The following is an 18139-nucleotide window of genomic DNA, read 5'->3' on the forward strand; positions in this document are numbered from 1 at the left end:
TTTGTTCTAAACTTCTTTGAGATATCCATATCTACAGTATACCTATATTTATATCTATTTAAATAGCAGTATATAAATACTTTTATAAATAACTAAAAGCCAATCACACCATTGCTAATTGCTCGTTTGGTGTTATACCTGTTCTTCCCAGAAACACAATCAAACAGGCTTTAGAAGGCAGTACGTACATCAGAGAAAAATCAAATGGCATAGGTTTTCTTGGATTGTACTGCAGGTCTGATGGGCTGAATGTTAGGGGAGGGAAAACCTCTACAGACAGAAACCTAGCACATCAGAGAGAAGGCTTTTAACTGAGCCATGTCATTGACACTCCCCTTTTCTACATGCAGGGTTTGTTGCTTCCCAACAGCAGGGACGCCTTCAACCATGCCAAACCACTCACCCCAATAACTTCAGCCCGCAGTGTAACAACCTGAGAAAAGTTTTTCTTGCTTAACTGCTAATTGCATACACAGGCCCTTATCTAGTTCTAGTTGAGATGTCAACCCAAACACAGTATTAGCAGCCAATTGCACAGACTGGAAGAACAGGCGCCCAGGAAGGAACAGGTGTGTAAACCATGATGCTGCTTAGCAAAGACCAGAGAGACGCACTGCAGAGTCCTCAGGCTGTGGTTGCTGGTGAGAGCCTCGGCCAGGCATTTGGCACCTTCTTCCTTGATGGCGTTGTTCTGGAGGCTGAAAGAGGAAAATAAACTCCATTACTTTTTCCAGCCAGCGGTTGAGGGGAAGGAAGCAACAAATGTTCCGACCTTGCCACTGACAAGGGCTTTGGTAAATTTACGCCATTCCGCAATTTTCAGGTCTCTCGCCAACAGTTCACAATGGCCTGGCTGGAGTGTTTTGCTATAGTTTAGTGTGGCTCTCCAGATGCTGCAGGACTACAACTCCCATCCTCCTCCTCCTCCTCCTCTCTGTTCATTGGCCATGCTGATGGGGGCTGATGGGTCTTGAAAACATCTGGAGGGTGCCAGGCTTAGTCTGCATGAGCTAAACATAATCTTACTAAGGAGTCTGAAAGTCTGAAAGTCACTTCTGCTTTGAGTTGGCAGTGTGCCATGTTGTCGAGTGCTGAAAATCCTGGGGTTTCCCTAATCATTCAGAGACCTTTATTTTCGTGCGTGTGGATGAGGCCCATCTGGGCATGCTTCATGACTGGCACAGCCCACTCAAGTTTGGTATAGAGGGAGCCTTTGTATAGGCTAAGAAGCAGCAAACTACCAGACAGTGGCATGGTGCTATATTGAATGCCATGGACATCTGCCTTCCCCTGTCGGTTAGAGACCAAGAAAAGCAAGCACTTACTTGAGAGAAAGCAAGTACTGGTTGATTTTCAGCGAGTCAGCCAGGGCCTTCGCTCCTTTGGGTCCTATGGAATTACTCCGAAGACTGAATCCGAAAAAAGTAAAGAAAGGAGAGAGGACCAGGGTTACCTAGTGGTGGAGGAAGGGGGTGCGGGGTGTGTGACCACCCCGGGTGCCATCACTGGGGGGGGTGACAAAATGAGTTTTTTTTAAAATAATAATAATAATTGGGCTCACAAAACTTTTTAGGAGTGACTTGGTGGTTTAGGCACCTGAAGGTTCTGCGTTGCCTTAAACGGCAGTGTGGGACTTGCGTCTGCCTACTGCCCCTCACTCAGCCGCCCTACAGCTGAGGGGGAGGTGGCGGAGAGGCTCGTCCCGCCCCATAGGCATGGATCGACACGCCCCCGGCTGCAGGACACGCCCCCGCACCAGGCACCTGAGCGGCTAGCTACGCTGCTGGGGTTACCTATAGATTGCTCACCAAGACCTCCTTTATACAGTGTCCCTTTCATCGTGTTATTCACGATGACAGTATCAAGGCAGTCATACAGTGGTACCTTGGGATAAGTACTTAATTCGTTCCGGAGGTCTGTTCTTAACCTGAAACTGTTCTTAACCTGAAGCACCACTTTAGCTAATGGGACCTCCCGCTGCCACTGTGCCGCAGGAGCATGATTTCTGTTCTCATCCTGAAGCAAAGTTCTTAACCTGAGGTAATATTTCTGGGTTAGCCGAGTCTGCAACCTGAAGCGTCTGTAACCTGAAGCGTATGTAATCCGAGGTACCACTGTACATGATTCCCCCTTGGGCACAGGCAACAGGTCTCTCTGTGCACATCTCTTGTCCCTGAGCTGTCATCTGCTGTGCGTGGGATAAGAACATGAAAAGCCTTGCGAGATCAGGCAAATGGCCCACCTAGTCCAGCATCCTGTTCTCACAGTGGCTGCCTGCATCCGTGGGAAGCCTGCAAACAGGACCCAAGCCACAAGAGCACTCTCCCCTTCTGTGGCTTCCAGCAACTGGTATTCAGAAGCACTGCTGCCTCTTGACTGTGGAAACACAGTGTAGCCACTGTGGCTAGTAGCTGTTGAGAGTCTTCCCCTCCATGAATTTGCCTAATCCCCTTTTCAAGCCATCCAAGCTGGTGGCCACCAGCCTTCCCAGTGGCAGTGATTTCCACAGTTCCATCAGGGGCAGGTTCATCCCACTGGCTGCTGGTTGCTGATCCCTATTGCAGTGCATGGCAAACACCAAACCCTTTAAAGCAGAACTTCTGAGATACTTACTCCAGCGCCATCAGGCTCCTGTTGACCATCAAGGACCGGGCAAGAGCTTTAGCACCTTTGTCACCAATCTTGTTTTCCACCAAGCTGTCCAGGGATGTAAAACAAAGGTGGTCAAATGCATTTTCTAAGTAATATAACCCATTCCTTTTTTACTGGACCTGTAACTCTATTGGAAGTTGCCTTAGCAGTAATTTAATAGTGCTCTCCTCTACGTCTGGTGTGGCCTGATAGTTATTGCAAAAACATATAGACTCTTGCTGAAATTTGAATCTGAAGAAGAAAAGGTTAAAGAAGGCATGATCAAATGGGCAAAAGGTTTTGGTTATAATGGACCTGAGACCCTCTGCAAGCAAAGCAAATATTCTGCCACTGATCTATGGCCTTCCCCACTTTCGTGGGCACCTATACATCTCTCTGTCTGGGGATCTGAGATCAGCAGGTTTGCTCCTTGTAGAAGCGCTTAAGCTGCTTTCCTCCACTGTGCTCTACTTTTATATTTGCAATTAATTCAAATGCAGCAAAATGCCACAAGATTCTGGTGATCTCTCCTACCACAGGAAGCAAAACCCTTGCAAGCGCTGCCCTTGGGGACCTCTCACTGCCTTGCAAAGGGGCGTGTGCACAGCGTTTCCTTTGCAACTGTAGCTCCTTTTATTCCTAATCAGACTGCGAGCTCCTCCAGATGAGCTGTTTGTTTATCCTGATTTGCTAGCACAAAGCTCACACAGAGGTCAGACTTGGTCAAGTCTTTATTTAGAGTATTCATCCTGATTTGTTTGCAGTTGTTTTCACACCTGCCCATTAATCATTCATCCATCACACACCTTTCAGTACATTTCCCCTTCTCTTTCTCAAGCACAAAAAGTCAGTTTTGTCTTGGGTTTTCTTTAAAGTAGATTTGTGGGGCAGAGCGATTTAATACACTTTACTTTTGCAAACCTCAATTTCCCAGTAAGCACTTGGATCCCTCCCATAACAAACTGATGGCTTGGAGGTACCCTGCTAGATCTGGTTCCCAAGCAAGTAAAAATCACATACAAAGGCACAATACTAGTACAGTGGTACCTCAAATCAAATCAAATCAAATTTTATTAAACGGTCACAGACCAGATTAACTCGTACAGCTAGTCAGCAAAGCATAACACCGGAAAAAACAAAGGACAATTTCAATACAGATTAGGCCATAACAGTAATTTAAAATTAGACAGCATAAATAAAATTAAGTATTTGCCTTCGCCTGCATATTGGCATTGGAAAGCTCTTGTTTCCTGCGCCTAATAGCGGATACACAGAATTTGGCAACATTGATCGTAATTTCAGGAACCTTATCTTCTACCAAGGCTCTCATACGTTGGAGTTCTGGTTCATTTTTAAGCTTTTGTAGAACTGGGGCAATAAAGGTCAGGCGTAGATCCTCGTAGTAACTACAGTGCAGCAATACATGCAGACTTGTTTCCACTTCCGATGAGCCACATGGGCAAACACGTGACTCATACGGTTTGCCCTCATATCTGCCTAGCAGCAGGGCAGAGGGCAGAACGTTAAATCTGGCCAGGGTAAAGGAGTGTCTGTACTTAGGTATTTGTAAATCAGCCAGATAATTTGCGGGTGAGAACCCTCTCCCAAAGTCTCTAATTGTGGCATGTTTATCCATTTTGCCCATATGAAGTGGTACCTCGGGTTAAGTACTTAATTCGTTCCGGAGGCCCGTTCTTAACCTGAAACTGTTCTTAACCTGAAGCACCACTTTAGCGAATGAGGCCTCCTGCTGCTGCCGCGCCGCCAGAGCACGATTTCTGTTCTCATCCTGAAGCAAAGTTCTTAATCCGAGGTACTATTTCTGGGTTAGCGGAGTCTGTAACCTGAAGCATATGTAACCTGAAGCGTATGTAACCTGAAGCGTATGTAACCCGAGGTACCACTGTATATAGCAACCACAAAAGTGCAGACGGGCACATGACTGTAAAGACCATATACGGTACCCTCTGCAATGCAGGAATCACAACTTTAAAAAATCAATGACAGATAACCATTCAACTTCTGTTTAAGAACCTTCCATGAAGGAGAGTCCACCACCATGTATTTTGAGGTGGTGTCTTATTCACATGTGGATTGGTAATTATAATGGTAGCTTATGAATGTTTGGTAAACCCTTATGGGGAATTTTGTTTTGTTTTGTTTTGTTTTGTTTTGTTTTGTTTTGTTTTGTTTTGCAATTATGACTGAAGAAGATTTTCTGAAGCAGGGCTTTATCCAAAAGCCTGCTGTCAGCTCCTTACAGCTTTCTCCAACAGAATAACAATATCTTTTGCAACTGTTTTTGAAAGCTTTGCTGATATGCACACTTTGCAATTGTAATAATATTTTGTCTTTCTATTGTAACTTCTTATCAAGATATGCTTGCTCATGGGCGTAGCCAGGATTTTTGTTGGAGGGGGCAGAACCTCAGATTCGTATTGATTTTTATTGATTATGGGGGGGAGATCCCCCCGTACCCCTTGGCTATACCCATACGCTTGCTACAGCCATGTGCCCTTCACCCTTTTTTGTGGTTGTTCCCAAGCAAATCAAGCATGAATGTAACTGCCAACCGAGGTAGAGGCAACCACAGTTGTCCCACAAGAAGCCATAAGTCTGTACACATTGTGCAGAAAATAAGTACTGCACACTTAGCTATTCTGCATCACCTGATTTTCTGAATCTGGCAGTCCTTTCCGCTCAGCACGCTGCCCAGCAGGTCCATAGCACTGTCTTTAAACTGGTTGTAGTCTAGCCTGGGCCAAATTATGGCCGGGGGTGGGGAGGGCCAGGAGGAGAGAGAACAAAGCATATTCTTAATACATACAACCAGAGGAGAGAGAAAAGGTGGGCGAGTCATGTGAGTGTGGCTGAAAAACAGGCCATTTCTAGGGATGGAAGAGGGAACACTTTTCCATTCTTCCCTGTATTCCTCACACGCAGCACTGTTTCCATTCCACTGCAATTTGTCTTCCTCCCAAAGCCAATGTTATTTGTCGCACTGTCTGCTATGGCAAATTTATGCAACTGGCTAATTAATTAACTGTGTAAATGATGTTGTCATTACGCTATTCCACCCAGTTCGTTTCATCACAATGAAACCACAATGAGAATGGGAAAGGGAGGAACCCCATAATCCATCAAGTAATCTTTGCAGCCTAAAAGCAGCAGCAGCTGTGAATACTAATCACATTCTCTGGATCTACTTCCCATTCTGGACAAATAAGCAAACATCTGCAACTTCCACTCCTGTTTCCATTTCCATTTTTCTCCCTTCCCTTTTAAATTCATTCGTTTATTTATATTTTATACATTAATTTACATTTTATATATTTTTTGACAAAGTCATAATCATAAATAAATAAGTATAAAAATGTGCACCCCACCACCAAGACCATTCCATTGTAACTATCCAACCTCCCAAAATTTCAACACCTCTTGCAATGGTTTGACCCCTTTCCATTTTAACAGAACAAATTCTACAAACACCCTCCATATCTCCTCAGAATCATTTCTCTTGCATATTCCCCGTCTTACCTTAATGGCACATGTTAATTCATCATTAATAGCTATATCCCACACCTCTTTATACCATTCTTCCATTTTATATTCAGTTTGCCCCTTCCACTTCCAGCTGTCAATAAATTTGTGAGCAAGTCCTTCATAGCCTATGAACCTTCCACCTCATCGTAAAATGATAATAGCGCTAACTCTGGACATTTGGTCAGCTTTAACCCAGTGATTTCTGTTATCTTTCCATTTCCATCTGAAGTCTCTCACATTCCTAGTCAACCTGTTTTTTGAGCCGCCATCCTGATTTGTTTGCTATGGCCCTTCCCCTCCATAACCATTATTCAGAGAGGCATACTACCTCTGAACTTCATCCTTCAACCAGCATGGCTATCAGCTGCAGTCCAGCAAAACCTATGCAGAGGATCACAGGTAGCTCTCCTCACCCTCTTCTTCCTGTCCTGCCAAGTCCTGGCTCCCATCAAGCACTGAATGTGACCTACCTGAGATTACTACAGTAGTGGAGCTGAGAGAGAAGGCTCTGGAAAGCATGGTAGGTGAGGCAGTTGGAGAGGTTTGCCTCTTCCACACAAACCTCTGAGGTCTGCAGGAGATAAGCCAAGGCAGAGCAGTTGACCGGTGTCAACATCCCAGCCAGAGCCTCGCTCTTCATTGCCTCCTCGAGGCTCGCGACAACTTCCACGTGCTGAATCTCATGTAAACACCGCATGAGGTTGACGGACCTACAAGAGACGGCTTGGTCTGCTCCCAGGAGGTTTTGCAGGAGGCCAACCACATGACTTCGGTAACCGTGGTGCTCGTCTCTCGCCAAGAACCAATCAGACAGGACTTTGTTCACCTGTGGGGCGAGGAGGCCTGAGAGGAAGCGCACAAAGATGTCCAGGTGCCCATCCTCGGACTGCAGAGATCTTTGGAAGGCGTTTTTAAAGTGGCTGAGGAAGCCAAACTTTGGCCAGGACATGCCACTCTCCACAAAGAGGTCAAAAAGAGCCCGCTTTGCGGCAGTGTAATAATAGGTGGCTGCCAGGAATTCTTGAACTGTTAAGTGGGGGAAGTAGTAAATGGTGGAAAATGGAGTCTCTTCCTTAAGCAAGAGCCTATTGCACAAGCTAACTTGGAGAGAAGAGAGGTCTACGCCATAGGCTTTCATGTCCTGTTCGTGGAACATATATTTCCTCTTGATTAGGCTGTAAAACGCCAAGCGGCCTAGGCAGTTCATCATTTTCTTACCATTGTTCAGCAGCTGGTCTATTTTGAGGGCTTCCTTCTGTTTCCCTGGCCAGTCGCTACACAGCGCCATTTTAAAGTAACAGGAATAGATTTCTGACAAAGTTTTAGGAGCAGCCAATGCTTCTGGAGATTGATTGGCACTCCTTAGAAAGTATCCCATGGAGGACCCGCAGGTCTGGCAGAAAGCTGGCACTGTGCACAGTATGTACAAAGACCTGCTGGCCTTGAGATGCCGCAAGACACCATCGGATAAGCCCTGGTTCTCAGCAAACATGTGATCTAAATGGTGTTTGATCTCTGCATCTCCAAAGCCCTGCACTTCAGTCATCCGGTCCACTAGACCTCCTGGGATCTGCGTGGTTGCCGTTGGCCGCGAGGTGATCCAGACAGAAACCTCTTGCAACAGATTGCCTCGGATGATGTTGGTGATCAAGTTATCCACCTGGACCTCCTTTCGGAGGTCTGTGCAAACGACGGCATTGGAGAAATCCAGCAGAGTTTTAAACTGATCCAGCCCATCCAGGATCAGGAGAGTCTTGGCCGTGTCGATGGAGAGAAAGCTGGGCTCAGCTAACTGGGGGGATGCCAACCGGATCAGCTTCTCTGCAGAGAGTTTGTCGTAAGCATTCAGTTCCCGGAAGGTGAGAGGTAAGACAAAGGTAAAATCCTTGCCAATCTCTCCCTTTGCCCAGGTGTGGACAAACAGCTTGACCAAAGTGCTCTTGCCAATGCCGGCAACTCCAATGGTCACCGAAATTCGCGGGGGGATGGTGAATTTGGACAAAGGCAGGAAGAGTTTCTCCAAGGGGATCTTCTTGGAGATGTTCCTCACTCCTTTGATCGTTTCAATCTGTACAAAATCATGTTGCTTCTGCTGGAGATCGGTCAGCCCTTCCACCAGGAGGAGATCAGTCAGTCTCTCTAAGGAGGTTCCTCCTGTGCTGGTGCCACACCAGCTCTGCAGAGTCTCCATATGTTTTTGCACCATCAGCTCTGCGGCGGAAGAAGTCGGAAGAGGAATTAGAACGGGACGCAAACACCTTCAATCATTTATATATTTATTGTGTTCACATCCTACCTTTTCCCCACCCAAGGAGCTCAAGGTTCTCCTCCTCATTTAATCTCCACAACAACCCTGTGAGGTAGGTTAGGCTGAGTGGGGATCTGAGCCCTGGTCTCCCAGGTGCAACTCGCTAACCACTACACCACACTGGGCAGGCTAGGACCCACCACTGGCACCTCAACTGGGCAGAAACTCATCAGAACCCCCAAAGGGCAAATCAGTGGTGTCAGCACAGGCTTTTGTGGGGAAATGCAGGTTTTGTTACAGTTTTGTTGACATAATTAGGGGGGCCAAATTTCAAAGGAGGAACTTGAATCCATGTCATTGTTCACACAGGCATGGATCCCCAGGATGCTGGAGGTAGAGAAATCAAGTCTTTTTCTATCATTGAGTTGGTGAGCGAAACCCTCCTCAAAAATAATGAGCAGGAGGAGGGGAAATAAATTCCTCCAAATCTGGGGGAAAGGGGTTTCTGCCTACCTTGCTAGCAGGACCGACTGCCCACTTACCATCCATCGGGGGTTTGCTCTGACCATCACCTGGAGCACCTGAACGAGCACCTGCACGTGGGGAATGCAGGTCAGAGATTCTATTTCACCCTGCTCTGTCCATGCTGCATGTGGAGATTCCCTGGGCTAGCCTTTCTCCATGGTTCTGCTGGAGAAGGAAGGGAGGCCATAGTTTGCAAGTGATGGATAGAGAGACAGAAAGCAGAAGTGGACTGGGTACCTTCAGACAATGGTTTGATATTGCAATTGGGTCACGAAAGTATCACAAGAGGATCGTTGCAACTGGGTTTTCCCCACTTATTAGATTTCCCTCAGAAAGGCTAAATCTGTATTAAATGGGGGGATTTGGCAATAGTAGTTAGGTGGATGGAGTCTGCTCTGAGTAGCATTAGCACTGGGTACAACCTAAAGACTTTTCAAGGAACAGGGAAGATGCAAAGATAACTGCTGTTGGTTTTTGTTTGCTTAGTTTTCCTGGTTTGTTTGTCATTTCATTCTTTAAAAAATCTGATATATTCTTTTTTTCCTTTTCCTTTTTAAACTGTCTTCAGTTTCAGATGGAGGGAAAGGCAGGGTTAACAAGAAAATCCTTTTAAATAAATACAGAGTAATCCAGCTTCGGCCAGTGGTGTAGCGTGGGTTGTCAGCACCCGGGGCAAGGCAAGTAATTTGCGCCCCCTAACCCTTGGATTTGCGCCCCCTAACCCGTGGATTTGCGCCCCCTAACCCATGGATTTGCCCTAACCCCAGATGTTGCGCCCGGTGCGGCCCGCCCCCCCTGCACCCCCCACGCTACGCCACTGGCTTCGGCTCATAATGGCATTTTACAAGTTGCATAGCTGAGTCATTCAGATACACATAGCTTAGATAATACATACACTTCCCTAACCTGCAGGGAGTCTGCTATGGATGCACAAGGCTGGCATCCCTCCCAGCTTATGACTCAGGAACTTATCACACTTGACTCGGCTGAATTACCTGCCACGGACACTGCCCCACTGCTTATAAATAATTCCTTCAAGTGTTTGTGTGATTGGCCTCTGAAATGAGAACAGATTATGCCGTTCAAGGCATCACCTAACTAAATAATCAGACACCTTAACACTTCCTTATAAATACCACTGGCTTGGAAATGCAACTGAACTTTCCTGCAAAGTAGTTTGAAGCTGTGGGTTTTCTTGGCATGCGATTAACTTATCACATCCCCTGCGCCCTATTTGCATTAAGGCTGCCCCCTTTGGAGATGATCTCATCTAAGTCCAGCAGTTCACATTATCAGCCCCACCCTGCAGCCAGCCCAGTGATGAGAAAATGGGTTGAGGGGGGAAAGTGGTTGTTGGGCAATCTCTCTCACCAACAGATTTTTCCCTTTAAATGCCAAACAAAACAAAAAAATCAGTGGGGGTTGGGAATAAAAAAATTGTAGAGTCAGAAGGAACCCTGAGGATCATCCAGTCCAACCCTCTGCAATGCAGGAATCTGCAGCTGCCCCATACGGGGATCGAACCTGCAACCTTGGTGTTATCAGCACCACGCTCTAACCAGAGCCATCTTTCCCATAGGACTTAGTGGTGCCTTGCACCAGGGCGCCGGCCTCTCAGGGGGGCCCCAGCAAGTGGGGGAGCTGCACAGCTTTGCCGGCGACCTCCCCTTTCCCTGCACGCCCGCCAGCTGCACCCCGCCAACCATAAGGCTGGCAGACGTGCAGCTTCCCTCCCAAGCCTCTGCAGGGATAGCTCTCCTCCTGAGGAGGCTTGGGAGGGAAGCTGCGCTCTCCTGCCGCGGAGGCTTGGGAGGGGCGCAACTTTCCTCCCAAGCCTCTGCAGGAATCACTCTCCCGCAGCGGCATGGGGGAGAGTTGTGTTAGTTTCTGTTTGCCACTGTGCAGCTGCTTAGAGTCACAGGACTCTGTTTACATTCCAGACACATTCCATACTGCTGGAAGTCTCATGGGAGAGGAGACGGATGTGACGTTACTGGTTTCCTGTTCCTTTGTTCCTTTATTGTTCAGTTGCTCTCTGCTCTCACAGGGAGAGGATGTATTTTTCTTTGCTGTCTGCGTAGTAAGAAATAAAGCATAGCGATGTAGCCATAAATCTCATCACTTCCGCATGCTGCTGGATTCTCTGCTGGATGGGAATGTGCCTGAGGCCTCATCAAAGGCTCAGGTCGTTAATTTCGTCGGGGGCTATTCCGAAGGCTTGGCCGGAGGAAAATGAGCTTTATCAGCTTGGCCGAGCGGAGATCCCGACAAGTTGAACCCCCCCCCCCCGATGGCTGGCAGTGCACAGCTACCCCAACATTACCGTAGTAATTTGGGGGTGCTGGGCGGATATTTGCACCCCGGCGCCACATCTGCTGAAGTCAGCCCTGGCTCTAACCGACTGAGTTGTCCAGGTTTTGAGCCCCATTATGCCTCATTCTGTGCTCCCGACTATCTAGCTCAAGGGAGCACCTGCCCCCTACAGAACAGCATCTGCTTTGAATGAAGAAGGCCCCAGGTTCATTCCGTGGCATCTTCAGGAAGAGTAGGAGAAGACCCCAGTTTTAGAAGCCTGGAAAGGCGCCATGTGCACATCAAGTGACTAAACAAATACCGGTATCAGCAGCAAGACAGCAAAATTTTGATATACTCATCCAGACTCATTCTTAAAACACAGAAATGTGTGTGTCTTTACATGGGTTCTATATATAATTTGTTCCTACTACTCATTCAGGGAAACTACAGTTCAACTTTGTTTTTACATATCTCAGACTCAATTCATAATTGGAACTGGCTATGTGGATGGCTCTGCAAAAACGTGGCTAAGAACAGGCGGCTCCAGTGTGGCAGGCTGCATTTGGAAAGTGGCTTCTTTGGAAACGACCCTGATGCGTTCCCTGCTTTCTTTACACAGTTTATGCAGAGGAGTTCAACAGAGCAGGAGCTGTGTGGGGTGAGAAGCATTGCGGATGCCAGTGAACTACTAGGACAAATTCAAGGTGTTAGTACTAGCATAGAAAGCCCGAAATGGGTTGCAATCGAAGTATCTAGAAGAGTGAACAAATTAAGTGAATTTGGATATGCAAAAGATATTTAAAATAAATTTAAGGAACCGCAGAAAGAGGGGGAAGGAAGTCAAGTTTTGAAATGCTAAAATGTCTGTAAAATTATTGAAATCTGAAAATAATAAATAAAATAAAAATAAGAGTGACAGGGCCTTTTCAGTGCTGGTTTGCCAGTGGTAGTAGTGACTGCTGTTATTATTATATTTATTTATATACGCCGCAGACTGGGAACCAATTTGGCTTACACAAATTAAAACACAGATTCCTGCATTACACGGGGTTGGAGTATATGACCCCTGGAATTTACTGACCCCTTGATCAGCTTATTAAGCTAACAAAGCTTGAGTAGTCCCCCAACCCAAATTCTTGTAATTGAAATAAAGTGAAGAAATATCAATATATAATCAACATTTGTTAATCATCCATCACTGTGATTACTGTGAATCATAAAATATAGAAAAGAAGGAAGTAAAACAAGTATTCCATTAATAATGATACCATGCATTTTATCATTTCTAATGAGATGGAATTCAGAGGTTCCACATTGGCAAGGGAAGTGCATCAATATTGTCTGTCTGTTTATTACCTGCCCTTCACCATAAGGCCCCAGGGAGGGCTACAACATTTAAATAACATTTAAAACAATCTGAAGCTCATAAAAAAAATTCCCCACCATACCTTATAAAAATTTCTTTTCCACCCCAGGCTCTTTCCAACTGCCCTTTTGACCCCATTGTCTTTATTCACCCCCTGCACAGATCCATCAACCCAGGGGCAGGCTTTGGTAATCTTTCGTAATATGGTGCCCTGTGCAAGGCCAAAATCTGGTGACCCCAAACGGATCTTCTCAATTTTTGCACCCCCTCAGCTCAGCGCTCTGTGCAAGCACCAACACTGCCCTAAATTTGGTGCTGCATCAACCACTTTGGGAAAACCCAGGTATAAATAGACAGCTATGGGGGAAGAGGCGGAGGAGGGATGGAAGAAAAGGTCAGTGTAAAAAAACAAAAACCAAAGCAAGCATCATGTAAATGAAAAAATGCAACAATACATAAGTGCATTCTTAGGTCTGCTGTTTATAGAACAAGTTTCAACATTTATAATACCTGCATGAGAAGCTGGAGACTGCATCTTTTAAGTGCAACTTTCAGGGAAATGTAAGAATGAACCCCACCCAAGGACCTGAGAAGGATTTTTCTTTCTTTTCCCCTTAATAAATTGGCAAGAACCCATCCCAACCCTATGAAAATCAATCACACCATTTCCCCCCCCCCTTACCTTCTCCACAAATGCAGCAGGAATGGGAAACTTTAGGGGGCCATGGAAGGAAAGTCGGTGGAATAGAATTATGGATTGATGTAATGTTTTCCTTTTTTCCCTTCCTTTTCTTTCAGTTTGTTCCTTTTTATTCTTCAGATCTGTATTTTGTACTCTTATAAATTCATAAACACATATATTTTTAATGCCTCCGTTTCTTGCAGACTCCCTGGGGTTTTCTGTTAAGACAGACGTCACATTTTGAGCCTGCCAGCAAAGGCCACTGCAACCTGCTTCAAAGTTACCTTGTCAGAACCAGGATGCTTCCTGGGTAACTTGAATGCACTTGTCTTGATGGCCTGAATCGAAAGAGAACGTGTCGTTTCCAGTAAGACCTTCTATCTATTAGGATTCCTTCCAAACATTTTGCAATTGGCATAAGGCAAAGATGAATTTTAGCGTCTTTTGAACGCCCTCGGTTCAAGGAAAGTAGAATTATAAAGAAGACTGAGCCACACAGATAACTACGGATTTCCTTGTCTCTGTATTGCTGCTGCTGCTGTTTCAGTTGAGTTGCTTTCTTTCCGTCTCATTCTTTTTTAAATAAATTAAAAAATGCTACTCACCTCTTCCTGTGCTGTGGGTCTCGTTTGATCTTCCTTCCTGTTCATTTCAAAAGCTGCAAGACAACCCAGTGCAGAAGGGTGACCACTACAGGAAAAAAAGACCTAGCCCACACTTGCCAGGAACTAGCAAAGTTATGAGTGTCTGGCATTGTGCTACCAGGCACAGAGAAAACAATTTCCCATGCTTACTCAACAGGGCATTTTGGTACCCAAAGGGGAAAATCCACACCGCCCCCACCCTATGATTAATTCACATGGCGCAGGGCTGGTCCAAGACATTTTGCTGTCTGGTGTCCTCCCTATCCCCAACTCAAGATGCAATATATCAACAGACCAAAATAAATACATAAATATCACAAACAACTCTCTCTGTACCTGCTACAGAAATACAGGGGTGTGGTATTATCTGCATCTGGGGTAGCCAACATGGTGCCCTCTTGTTGTTGTTGAGACTACAGTTCCCATCATCTTCAACCAGAGGCCTGGCTAGCAGAGGCTGATGGGAGTTGTTGTCCAACATCATTTGAAGGGCATCAACATTGACTGGCAGCAGGTCTCCAGGTTTCAGACAGTGAGTCTTTCCCAGCCTTACCTGGGGATTCTGGGGGTGGAACCTGGGACCTCCGACATGCAAAGCAGATACTACATAACTAATAATTTAGTGTCTTTTCCTGGCACCTAAGATCTGCTGCCCCACTGCCTAATGGTAGGGACTTGAGACATAGTACATTAAGGAGATCTCCTGCAGAATCCTCATCCATGTCTTTAATGATCGGTTTCATTATATTGGGGAAATGCATTCTATTAGGAGGGAATGTTTTGCAAAAAATGTGTATATTAGGCAAGATTGTATACAAAAATGTGTGTAATAGGATAAATGCACACTAAAATATAGGTGCAGTTGCATAAGAACTTTGAAAAATATACTATCACAAACAGATTTTAAGACTGGAAAAAATGAGACAGACTTGCCCATTTCTAGTAATCACTGAAATTTAAAAACAACCTACTGTTGTTTTTAACAGCTGAGTGGAATTGAATTTTGCGAACAATGCCGAATTTTGCATTTGTAAAATTCAAGCAAACATAAAATTGTGGAGCACCCACAGCCTGGCCTCCCCATCACATTGTCTGGACCAAGAATTCTAGATCATCATTTTTTCTAAGGCATTGTCGCACTGCACAGGCTATGGCATGACACCAAACCAACCTGCAGACAGGATGTTGAGAACCACATATTTGTCGGGAGGTTGCTGTGGGAGGATTCTCTGTTCACCGCTTGCTACAAAAGGATCAATTGACAGAAAACAAATTAACATGTGTTTTTCACGAGACCCTCCAGAAGCAGCTGTTTCCTCCCCTGAAGGTGAATGGGTTATAGATGGAGCATCAATCAATATGAAGTACTGGGGGGGGGGAGCCCCAACTGACCCAGATAGAGCTGAAACTTTTGCAAATATTTCAAAACCTGGCAGCATTCCAAACTTGTACCTGCAAATTCTGAATGCTAAATTTAAAAGCTGACTTCGCACTTTGAATGTGAAATAATTTGCCTTAATGTTTGAAATGAAAACAGTGCTGCCATTTCTTGACTGTTTCCAATCTAATTTGTTTCCAATTCCAATTTTCTCATTTGTTTCCAATTCCAATTTTCCAATAAATTGCTGTTATAGTCTAAATTATAAATAACCAGGAAAACAATGGGATCTATTTCTTGCATTGACACACCACCTTTTTCTCAAAGGAGCTCAAGGGTGGAGTACATGGTTCCTCCCTCTTCATTTAATCCCCACAGCAGCCCTGTGAAGTAGGCTAGGTGGAGAGGCAGTGACTGGTCCAAGGCCATCCAGTGAGCATCATGGCTGAGTGAGGATTTGAAAAAAACAATAATCTGTCATTCTTGATCCACAAATTGCTGAGTCAGTAACTCCTTTAAATTAAGAAGATTCTGCACTTGTTAATGGAACAGAATCAGCTTACATAAATGCAGCTATTTTTGCTTCTCTGGTTAATAGACCTTGACACACATATAAGCTCAATGCGGCAGATCATAATTAAAAATAAGATGTGCAGGAAAGGGGATTCATTATTTCCTAGTATGAATGTACTGCTTAAGAGCCTCTTACCTGAAGAGGTTTTGTACCTAACTTGAATGTCTTTTACTCAAGTGAAATAATTGGGAACCATTTTCAGCATAATAAAGACACAGGTAGAATTGAGGGTTGATCTACAGATGACAAAATATCAAGTACCACTTGAAAGTTACTTAATGGGCAAAAATTGAGGCTTCTGTAGCAGCTTAGAGAAGTCCAATTTTAATACATTTTGAGACTAGGTGATTACAGACAGATTACTTTCATTATTGTTGTCCTCATTCTCTTTTCTCCAATCCACTGTCAACATTTAGGGTTTAAATTCATTGGGCAGTGAGTGGTCTTTCTGCGTGCGTCACTGTGTTTTCACGCCTGTATGCTTATGTTACTCTCTACTTTATAAAATTACACCTAAAAGCATCAAAACTCTTTCTACACTGTCAAGGTGGCGTTTTTCCTCTCGTATTTGTTTCTCACAATTACCAAATGTTGCCTACCACCGTTGCGTTTTTTGTTGAGTCACAGACCCCATCTGCATTCTGCATTTATAGCAGTATGATACCACTTTAAACAGTGATGCCATTCACAGAACAAAACCTCTAATTTTTCAGGCTGTGTGTACGCAGAATATATCTAAAGCTCACCCCACAAAGAATCCTAGGAACTCTAGTTTACCCCTCAAAAAGCTACAATTCCCAGCACCTTTAACGAACTACAGTTCACATGATTCTTTAAATGCATTGTGTGTTTGCAGCCTTATTTACAGCCAACCTATTTTGAATGTAGCCAGGTGGGAGTGGTTTTGGTTTTCAAATACGTTTTGCGTATACATCTGTGCATCCTTAGGCAGACTCGTCATTTTGATTACCTTTTTAAAAGCATGCGTGAGAGAGGCACTCTTCACATACTCAGAGGCATTCTAAGGGATCCCAAGAGTCATCTTGTCCAATCCCCTGCAATCCAGGAATCTCAACTCAAAACATCCATGACAGATGGTCACCCAACATCTGCTTAAGAACCTCCAAGGAAAGAGAGTCCACAACCTCCTGAGTCCTGAGGGAGTCTGTTCCACTGTCCAACAGCTCTTACAGTCAGAAAGTTCTTCCTGATGTTGAGTCAGAATCTCCTTTCTTGAAGGCATTGGTTTTGGTCCTACCCTCCGGAGCAGGAGAAAACAAGCATGCTCCCTCCCTTCAGATATTTGAAGATGGCTATCATATCTCCTCTCCATCTCCTCTTATCCTGGCTAAACATACTCAGCTCCCTCAACCATTCCTCATAAGGAATTCCTTTGTTAATTCCTTTATTATCTTCGCTGGCCTCCTCTGCATGCGTTCCAGCTTGTCAACATCCTGCTTAAATTGTAGTGCTCAGAACTGGATGCAAGACTCCATTCAGGGTCTGGCCAAGGCAAAAAACATACTTCTAGAATTGCTAGAATTTATAAAAGTAAAGGGGCTACCCTCTATCAGCCATAAGCACCCTACTGTTACCTTCTAAAAGAATTCCTTAATTCCTGACCACCCAATACGTTTCTTCACATGGCTGAGCTGTTGCCAATGTAGACAACATTAAACTAGTTGGGCTATGGTTCACACTATATGAAATATACTTGGAGTCGAGAGTGGATTTCATGCTCTTTATTCAGCTCATAGTGGTGAGGAGGAATGGAAGTTCCCCCAGAATGTCTGCTTTACATACATTATTTACACAATGGGCCCCACGTGATTGGTTAATTCCAGGATTCTCCTGTAGGCCAATCAGGTTGCGGATTCACTTCCACCTGGAGAGGGATTGGGTGGCTCCTGTGGACCAATCAGACTGCTGCATTCTGGATCCTATTGTTCTAGGACCAATCAGACTGCTGCATTCTGGATCCTATTGTTCTAGGACCAATCAGACTGCTGCCTTTTGGATCCTATTCAACTCAGTACATAACACTATACCTTTAAAGCACCATTCCCCCCCTCAAAGAATCCTGGGCACCGCAGTTTCTTAAGAGTTGCTCAGAATTGTACCTCTGAGGATAAACTACATTGCTCAGAATTCTTTGAGGGGGCGGCGGGAAATGTGCTTCTCTATTTACAGCGGGCTTTATGCAGGGTTGGCGGCTTTTAAAACAAAGGGGGGAAACGGCCAAGGCCTAGAAGT

The 18139-nt window shown here is 45.0% G+C and overlaps 1 protein-coding gene across 4 annotated transcripts in view; it reads right to left on the reverse strand.

The window, feature by feature from the left end:
* Positions 1-16899, reverse strand: part of NLRC3 (NLR family CARD domain containing 3) — a 31830-nt gene extending 14931 nt beyond the window's left edge. The window contains exons 1-10 of one of the 4 annotated variants that reach the window (XM_083584957.1): positions 16857-16899; positions 13896-13948; positions 13291-13508; positions 9943-10004; positions 8965-9109; positions 6645-8385; positions 5301-5387; positions 2614-2697; positions 1326-1409; positions 615-698 (exon numbers count right to left, since the gene is read on the reverse strand). In XM_083584957.1, the coding sequence (XP_083441083.1) occupies positions 615-698; positions 1326-1409; positions 2614-2697; positions 5301-5387; positions 6645-8385; positions 8965-8971 (2087 nt within the window). In that variant the 5' untranslated portion in view covers positions 8972-9109; positions 9943-10004; positions 13291-13508; positions 13896-13948; positions 16857-16899. Of the gene's footprint in view, positions 1-614; positions 699-1325; positions 1410-2613; positions 2698-5300; positions 5388-6644; positions 8386-8964; positions 9110-9942; positions 10005-12690; positions 12778-13290; positions 13871-13895; positions 13949-16856 lie in introns of those variants that run through there. The other 3 variants (XM_083584958.1, XM_083584955.1, XM_083584956.1) reach the window with 3 other exon arrangements.
* Between the last annotated feature and the right edge of the window lie 1240 nt (positions 16900-18139).

This window comes from Podarcis filfolensis (genome assembly GCF_964270895.1).
Source record: "Podarcis filfolensis genome assembly, chromosome: 14".
Taxonomy (NCBI): domain Eukaryota; kingdom Metazoa; phylum Chordata; class Lepidosauria; order Squamata; family Lacertidae; genus Podarcis; species Podarcis filfolensis.